Source organism: Asterias rubens, chromosome 18, assembly GCF_902459465.1.
Source record: "Asterias rubens chromosome 18, eAstRub1.3, whole genome shotgun sequence".
In the NCBI taxonomy this organism is placed as follows: Eukaryota; Metazoa; Echinodermata; class Asteroidea; order Forcipulatida; family Asteriidae; genus Asterias; species Asterias rubens.
The window spans coordinates 12,242,321-12,252,037 of NC_047079.1; the positions used below are offsets into that span (position 1 = coordinate 12,242,321).

The following is a 9,717-nucleotide window of genomic DNA, read 5'->3' on the forward strand; positions in this document are numbered from 1 at the left end:
CAAATCAGCCAAAAGAGACCGTAGGTTTCTGTTTGCGGGATTGGGTAGGGATAAATTAGGTCTTCATTTTGTTTCGTGTGCATGACCTCACATGACCTCTACTTCCGGTCGAAACGGGCCAAAAACGGAAGTGCCCTGTAACTCAAAAGTGGTAAAAGTTATTAGGTTGCTTTCCAAGGACGTAAGTGTCTAGCAGGGGTAGGTAATCAAAAAAAAATATTGATGACATCACAAATTGCAACAGCGCCCTCTAGCGGCAGGTTGAAAACTCGTCAAAATAGACTTTTTGAAGATGTCTGTGGTGAAGTTTTTTGTAATCACTTTAAATTTTACACACACGTTAACTGTCAGGCAGCCATCATATGTGTGAAGTTTCAGATCAATGACGTCATCGGGGATCACGTGACGCGGCCTTAAAGGGGCACTTTTTGAAGTCGTATAACTCTCGAAGTAATGACGCGATTATGTTGAAACTTTGTAGATTGTTAGATATTGGCAAGTTCTCGTGAATGGTGAAACTACGTCATGATGACGTCATCACATGATTTGTTATGATTTTTTTTCATTTTTGCACCTTTAACAGAGAAATTGCTATCTGAACATGGTATAATCAAAATTTTTGTTTTTATTTATGCCACATTGGGCAAATTGCTTTGAATACACAACAAATTTCAAACTCAGTTGAGATATTTAAAAACAATTATTGACGAAACAGCTCTGCATTTGTGCACAAATGCAATCATGTCTAGTTAATTATATTTGTGCTGGTAGGTTGAGGCATACATTTCAATTTAATTTGTTTTGGAAATTATTCATCAATAAAACAATAGAATTGTTAACCGATTAAATTTGGAAACTGTATAAAGTTAAACCTGCATAATTTGGAAAGCCGTTATGAAGTTCTTTTTTTAGTAGTTACCATATATTATAATTCAGAGTAGTAAAAAACACTCATGACAACTTATACATAAAATAACAATCCTGTGAAAATTTAGGCTCAATCGGTCATCGGAGTCGGGAGAAAATAACGGGAAAACCCACCCTTGTTTCGCCGTGTCATGACATGTGTTTACTATAAATCCGTAATTCTCGTTGTCGAGAATTGATAACTGTTTAACATTTTCTCAAAAAGTAAAGCATTTCATGCAAAAATATTTCAAGAAAAGTCTTTCACCATTACCTTCTGTAAACCCTGTAAGTTATTTGTAAATCTGTGAACTTTTATTGTTTTTTCTGTGCCGAAAGTGTATTTTGGCTTTAATTAACAGTATTTTTAAAAATCTGATTAGGCAAAAATTGCAGAATTTTTTTGTGGAAGATTGACTGCGTATTTCATCAAATGATTATTTCTTTATAACTGATGTTAATGCAATATGTTGGAGTTTTCATCCCAACATTTCGCATACAGTAATTTGGGAGTTGGGTTTTGTGTAATGTCTGATACAATGCCATGATTGGGAACAAATTAACACTCAAAGGAACACGTTGCCTTGGATCGATCGAGTTGGTCTTTCAAAAGCGTTTGTTATATATGATTAGAAAGATATTTTAAAAGTAGAATACATTTGGTATAATGATCCACACAAGTATCACTCGAAATTGCGTGGTTTTCCTTTTTTTCGTCGACAAACACCATCGGCCATTTATGGGAGTCAAAATTGTGACTCCCATACATGGACGACCGTGTTAGTTCGCAAAGTAAAAGGAAAACCACGCAATTTCGAGGCAAGTGTGTGTGGATTATTGCATTATAATTTTACAACATCTTTCCAACCATATGCATTTCATAACAAACGGGTTACAAATGCTTTTTATAGACCAACTCATCCGATCTAAGGCAACGTGGTCCTTCAACTGGGATTTCCCATACTAAAGATACCACATGGTTTTGGACATGTTTTTGTACACAGCAACCTACATATTAGCAAACTCTAGTACCATTGTGGCATACACATCCACTCCAAATTGTGTTTGGGTGTTTCTAATGTTTTATGTCAGTTGCCCCAAATCATGGGACATACAGCAACTCTCTCTGTTCAAGTGGCGTTTGTGATAAAAGCCCCTTTCACACAAGAGCAATTTAGCAAGGGTCCCTTGCTACATTTTTGCATGGTTGTAAAATTCTACAACATGTATCTCGTGTGAAAGGACAACAATCTGTTCTACTGTCCAAAATCTCTTGCAAAATCTTTTCAAATAATGCTACATTTTTATTTACAACCATGCTAAAATTAAGCAAAGGTCCCTACCCTAGGTAAATTGCTGTCATGTGAAAAACAGTTAAGCAAGCACTTCTACCAGACATTATGCCAATCTAACTCACTGATGGCTGATTGGTCAGAACAAATAATGTGTTATCTTACATCACATGTGATTGGTCGAATGTTTGTGACATCTTCTACTGGTTGAGAACAAAGTGGACATGTGTAGGAAGGATCTGCCAAGAAATTACTCTGAATGAGAAACAAATAAATAAACAATTTATTATAATGGATTTGAGGCATTGCATGGTGAAATATATATTTGGTTTGCGGTCAACACCATGTGTGTATCTACTTGCCAGGTAGAGTTTGTTTTTAGAGAAATGTCTGTCTTTATTCTACTACCGCCGAGTAGATTTATCAGATGTTCGGGAGACTTCTCAGTTCTGAAAAGAACTGTCCTACAATTGATTATTATCAAAAACACTAACAAGAAATGGTTGTGGCAAGTTAAGTTATGAAATCAAAGATGATAATGATGTTATATATAGTAAGGTTTGCGGTAACACCATGTAATATTAATTCCTAAATGAGTTTGATTGGTTCTGAAAGAAATTGTTGGTTTCAACTCTTATGGATGTGTTGATAAGGATGTGTTTAGGGGACTCGGTTGCAAGTGTGGGTCTCTGGAGGGAGGGGGAGGGGGGGGGTTATAAAACAAGTTCTCGGCCCAATTTGATTTCCTGTTGCGCTGCCATTGATCATCATTTCAATCCCGCCCTTTAAAGGGAAGGTACACGTTTGGTAATTGTCAAAGACCAGTCTTCTCACTTGGTGTTGCCCAACGTAAGCGTTAAATAACAAGCCTGTCAAAATTTAGGCTCAATTGGTCATCGAAGGTCGAAGTTACGAGAAAATGATGAGAGAAACAACACCCTTGTTGGACGAATTTGTGTGCTTTCAGATAGGAATAAAAGACTTCTAGCTAGAAGTCTTTTATTATTTTGGTGAGAAATTACCTCTTTCTCAAAAACTACGTTACTTCAGAGGGAGTCGTTTCCCACAATATTTTATAACTATCAACAGCTCTCCAATAGTCATTACCAAGTCGGTTTTTAAGTTAATATTTGTTTTGAGTAATTACCAAATGTGTACCTTCCCTTTAATATATATATTTTCATACTATAAAATATTCATAGAAAACATATCTGTACCATTAATATTGAACTTAGCGGTGCTAGAATATAAAATGGCTACAAACTATTGAAAACAATGTATCAAATTGTATTGAATTTGTCTGTACCATTAGTATTAAAAAAAATGGCTACAAACTATTGAAATCAATGTATCAGATTGTATTTAATTTGTTTGTTTAAAGCCAGTGGACACTATTGGTAATTGTCAAAGACTAGTCTTCTCACTTGGTGTATCTCAACATATGCATAAAATAACAAACCTGTGAAAATTTGAGCGCGATCAGTTGTCGGAGTTCCGAGATAACTATGAAAGAAAAAAACACTCTTGTCTCACGAAGTTGTGTGCTTTCAGATGGTTGATTTCGAGACCTCAAGTTCTAAACTTGAGGTCTCGAAATCAAATTCGTGGAAAATTACTTATTTCTCCAAAACTACGTCACTTCAGAGGGAGCCGTTTCTCACAATGTTTTATACTATCAACCGCTCCCCATTACTCGTTACCAAGTAAGGTTTTATGCCAAAAATTATTTTGAGTAATTACCAATAGTGTCTACTGCCTTTAAGATCAGACTTGTGGACAAGTCGTTAAATGACTGTCGCGGTGATAGCGCTCTACTCTCGGCGATTCCCACGACACTGCCAGTATTCTCATGAGATTGCTGGCCCCCGCGAGACCACTGCTCTCTCACGACTACCGTACAGGGAGTAGTAGTCGGCACCCAGCAGCTTCGCGCCAGAGCAGTGATCTCGAGAGAGCAGTTTTCGATCGCGAAAACCTGAATCATTTTGCCACCACCACGACTCCACTATCTCACCGCGACAGACCATTAACGACTTGTCTACAAGTCTAGTTTTAGCCCAGAGCGAGTACCTACCTGAATACAATAATAACAGAAGACATGACAGCAGCCTATTTCCCTCGGAGTGGTCGGCCATTCTCCACAGATTCCACATTCTGTATAATGGCTAGAATGTCTCTTTAATCTATGCTGACTGGAAGCAATCTGACTAGGTCTGAAGAGTTGACGTTGAACGAAATTACGAATTCTTCGGAAGTTGATGAAAGGAAGAAGGAAGAAAAGGAATTCTGCAAAACCGTGCCAAAGAAGCTCCCTCGTCATAAATTCAAAGCTCACCTAGGAAAAAAAGCACAACAAAATGACAACATTTCACTGTAGTTTTTAAATACACTTGCAAGTTTTTGTACTAAATTTCCTGTGATCTTCTAGTGAAGTTTTATGTTCTGACATTTACCCTTGAAGTATCCAAGGCTGATTAAATTGGTCCAGTTTACAGACTTTGTATTGTCACTTTGCAGGGTCGATTTATAAGTTGTATTTGCTACAGCACACCATCTGACCTTAAAATGAACCTTTACTGAAAGTTCAAGTTCAACCAAATTGAAGTCTGGGAAAACAGCTTGAACTGGCATATGTTTTGACCGTTCGATTTTTTTTCTAGAACTGTTTATTAAAGTACACAAGAACATGTCTTGTTATTTTGTTCGACTGCCTTAAGCCTGGTTCATACTTCCTGAGAATGTGAATGCGATAAAAATGTTGACGTCACAAATTAGCAACGAATAATCCGCATCGGGTGACTTGTGCTCAACAGCCACGTGGCGTCAAACGTTGCTTCGCATTCGCAGGAAGTATGAACCGACTTTATGCATGAACCGACTTAATTTATCGGCAAATCAGTCTTGAAGAAAATTGTTTTTCCAACAGGTTTTTTAAATCTCACCTGTCTGATTGATTGACGTTGAGCAAACTCGGCTCGGATCCCCAAGATTCTCTCATGAAGAAACTGATAGCGGCCATCTTGTAAAAACACCAAGAAGTTGACAAGTGATGCAATGCTGAATAGCTTCTCCAAGAGATAAATCGCTTTCCACATCTATGCAAATGACATATCAAATTTCTATTAAATAGCGGACATAAAGCATAAGTTAAAGCAAAACAGTTACATGGTGTGTTGGACGGACAAGTGAATCGGACTCTAGTTCTGATGGCTGAATGATAAGAGTGTTAGATCAATTCAACATCTCTATAATAAAAAATTTCATTGAGCACTGCACCATTTCTGAATGCACATTTACAAGTTTGAACCTGTGAGGGCAGAGACAGTACTGTGTTGGGTTAACCCCCCTAGTTGGAACATAGGCAGCTTGAAGTTGTATTGAACCCAGGCAGTTGAGGAAAGCATGTACCCCTGATAAACAAAGATAATGTTGTAAAACACCTCAAGCTATTAGGAAAGTGCGCTGACAAGAACCCGTATTCGAAACTAAAAATGCACTCCCACAAAAATGCAACAATAACATTGTTTCCCATCTTACCAGTTTGAAAGCTTGTATGTGATTGGTTGAACTTGACAGGTCAGCTGATCGTTCTTGCAGCCACTTTGCACCAATCAGGACACAGGCATAGAGGTATCGTTGTGATTTGACTAGGTCAGAGGTCACCAGTTTCTCATTATTATATTTGAGATTCATCATTCGTTGACCTAACGTTGCACCAACTGCGTTGATTGAAAACTGTGTAGGAAAAAACCCATAAAATATCACAAAGTGTCCTCTTTTGTACATAAGGTTCAAGTTTGGGTGGTGTAATCTTGGATGCTCAAGAACACATAGGATGCTGTTCATGTATCTTCCACCCACACGATGATGATGCAGCGCCATTTTTAATAATAACAATAATAATTTAATAATAATAATAATACTTCAAATTTATATTGCGCCCCTTATACATACAAATGATCAGAGGCGCAGAACACATGTTGAAAACCACAGAGTGGCAGAAAAAGACAACGAAAAAAGACTGGTCGCCAGGCCAGTGCCCAAACAAAAGTATGGGGATACGTCTGTCCCGCCAACAGAGAACTAATTAATTACTTATTACATAGGCCTATCTCTGCTGGCATCGGTAATGTTTTGACCTTTTCAGGAGACAGACGCCTCTTACCCTATATGCTATAACAATTCTAAACTAACTGGCAAGGTGACCATAGAAGAAGACATTAAAAAGCTAAAAAGCGGTTTTAAAAAGATAGGTTTTTATATTACATTTAAAAGAGATGAGTTTCTGTCCGCTACGTATGTGAAGCGGTAGCGCATTCCAAAGCTTAGGGGCTGCCACAGAAAAAGCCCCATCACCAAAAGTAGTCAACATTTAACCAGAAGGATACTCCAACAAAATACCATTATTCCCTGACCTAAGTTTATAAGAAGACAGTGTACATTGTTCTATTGTTCTCGACTGATCCATGCTGAAAGGTGATGTGTGCATTGTTCTCGGCTCATGTTCTCATCGTTCGGGTGTGCAAACAGCGCACTCGGGCCAAAAACCCACCGCTCGAACTCAGCCGTAAGCATTATATCATGAGTGACAGTAAATGTCAATTACATTAGAGTAATTTGATCTTCCATCTAACCGTGCTTACCTGCCATGTTAGTAAGCGTAGAAGAGCATTTAATTCTGGCTCAATATAGGCAAGTATCCCAGGCTGAAATAAAAGAAAGCACAATGCATCATAGCCTACATTATAACCAAAAGCTATAAGCTTACTTTCTTAATTAAAGAATTTAATATTTCAAACATTGTAATTGCATATTTCCTTGACTAGAGCTTGGATGTAGCAATAAATAAGGGGAGCATCATTTTAAATTAAAATCTAATACAAAAATACCTTTAAAAAGCGGAAAATCCTGTAGAATTGTGCCTTCAGGAGTTGATGTAGTTCACTGTCTAACTGACTGGAATCCAACTAAACACAAACCAGAATAAAACTTAAGTAAGGCCTAATTGCAGAGTAACTACAGAAAACAGGGACATTATTCACTCCACACAGCTACCTCTATAAATATTATCCCCATTGAAAAAGAATCCAGAAAACTGGGCCATAGGATAGTGGAGTCGAGTGGACCTGCTATATAATATTGTACCCATAACTAAGTAAGCCTAATTCATTTTTTAATTGAAATTACAATGTATTATTTTATTTTATTACCATTATAATTACCATTCACTTCATTTTTGTTCAATTCATTCATTAGACATTTATCAATCATTCAATTCAACTTCTTCAACATGATTGATGTTTCACTCACTTCAGCCAGCTGCCTAGTTGCGATAACGTAACCCTCCTCCCCACGGCCGCCAGGCCGGCCTGGCATGCCTGGCCTGGCGGCCGTCGTCGGGAGAGGGTTTTACGTTTTCGCAACTGCCAGCCAGTTTAAGTCATCAGAAAAATAGCTCGATTTAAAGTTGAATTGGAACATGAGATACATTTCACAACAGAATTATCTCAAATCGAACCTGTGTAACTCGAAGAACAACTCCTTTACTGTCACCAGTTCCGCCTTTTCCGCCTTCTTCAGTGGAGGCCGCCGCCATTCTTGTTTATTTATTTCGTCCAGACGAAAGGCGCCCTCAAGAGACAACAAACCGTTAACAAAACAGCCGTCGGATACCGATTGACCAATAAACAAGCTCGTTTCTTGATCTATTTGACAGTAATTACACGTTCAATAAGTGGTTTGAATTTGAGCGCTTTTGTTATTGACGTGTGTATTGAATAGGATTTCTTTTCAATTCGGTGGTTTTTCTGTGCGTTGTTTACCTTGGGTGCCCAAACAGTTAGAACGTACGGTGTATACTGAACAAATGTTTGCTTTACTTGGTTAATTCTTGCCCAAAGCGCGGAGGAGTCAAATTTTGAACAGCTCGCCGTCCGTGAAACTGACAAGTGAAAGTGTCGGGGTCACACATACTGACGTGACTGGGACAGCAGTGGCTTTTCGTGTGGTGGAACATTAAAACATTGGCTCCGTATTTTACTACTACCACGTGTCGTAAGTATTCATTTACTTTCTAAGTTTTAACCTCGTCAGCTTCCACGCAATTGTATATACCAAAATAACCGTTGTCATATGAAATTGCCTGCAAAACTCTAATTGCGATACGATAAAACGTAACCCTCCTGATCCTGCCGTCGACAGGAGGGTTACGTCATTCATATTGCAACTAAACTAGCAAACTTCAAACTGTAAATTTTGAGGCTATACTCTCTAGTGACACTGTCTGTGAGTATGTGTGACTGTGTGACTTGCTAAAATTAAGAACGAGGAGTTTATTTTTTTAAACGAAAATAAATGAACCGTAGATGAATAAACGACATACACTATCTTGTTTTGTTTTTTACTATCCCCCTATTGCATGAACTAATGATCATATCGCGATCGAGAGTGGTGAAAGCTTAGCTGAAATTCAGGATGGTCGGTTTATTTTAAATAATATTTAATAAAATGTTAACATTTGTTTTTATCGAAATTTTTTTTAACTGTATTCTTCTGGTCTGCTTTTAATTTTCTTTTTACCAAAATGAATTTCTCATTTGAGTTAATTAATTAATTGGATAAATTTAATCGTTCCCTTATTTATTTAATCAATTATCATCATGTACAATTATCATAATATACTCCAAATGGGGAAAATGAAATAGTAGTCATTTCCCCCATTTGGAGTATATTATGATAATTGTACATGATGATAATTGTGTTTATGTGTCATTAAACATACGTGTAATGTATACAGTCAGTCAATACTATCATTACAATTTTTTACGGTTTGATTAGGTTTTGAAGACTTTCACTTATAAATTAAGCAGTGAAACTTGTGTATTTTTGTGTTGTTGTTTCGCACTGATCCTGTTCGTTGTTCACAATCACACAGACATGTAAACAAATAAAAGAAGAGGTGAAGACAACAGCTTCAAATAAAAAATGTAAACTTATTTTTTTGCCTATCTCTACCGGAGTTGGCCCACCACCGTCACCAACAAAATATTAATACTTGTAAAAGAAACCAAAAATATTTGTGCAAGGTGAAATAGAAAAAACACCAGACTGTCATTGTTTTTGGAAAATTATTTGTACACGCCCCTCCCCAAAAAATAAATTTCACCAAAAAGTAGGTTTAATTTTTAGCACCCTTCTTAACAAAAACGATGATTTACTCTATATAGTCGGAAATCGTAAATTAAACCCACACAACAAAACCTAAACCGTCTTTTTGCTGTTTTAAAAGCATATCATTCATTTGAGCATGTTTATAGGTAGAAAGTAATTTCCATTTTCATGACTGGAGTACAGACAACATTTTTTTGTCAACACCCATTATTTGATATTAATATCAAATAATGGGTGTTGAAAAAGGTACCGTTAGAAAATGCAACTACCCCCTCTTGTGGTTGGTTTTGGTCAGGATTTGTGAATGCAAAGTGACTGATTGCTGATAATGATGCGCGGTTCTCAAAGC

The 9,717-nt window shown here is 37.2% G+C and overlaps 1 protein-coding gene across 1 annotated transcript; it reads right to left on the reverse strand.

Annotated features, from left to right (window-relative positions):
* Nucleotides 1-2,197: 2,197 nt before the first annotated feature.
* Nucleotides 2,198-7,794, reverse strand: LOC117302402 (peroxisome biogenesis factor 2-like). The gene is made up of 7 exons (XM_033786337.1): nucleotides 7,717-7,794; nucleotides 7,088-7,165; nucleotides 6,842-6,904; nucleotides 5,736-5,933; nucleotides 5,141-5,293; nucleotides 4,273-4,533; nucleotides 2,198-2,453 (listed from the first exon to the last, which is right to left on the reverse strand). Exons 1-7 carry the CDS (start codon nucleotides 7,792-7,794, stop codon nucleotides 2,355-2,357), a joined length of 930 nt encoding a protein of 309 aa, XP_033642228.1. The 3' UTR covers nucleotides 2,198-2,354.
* Between the last annotated feature and the right edge of the window lie 1,923 nt (nucleotides 7,795-9,717).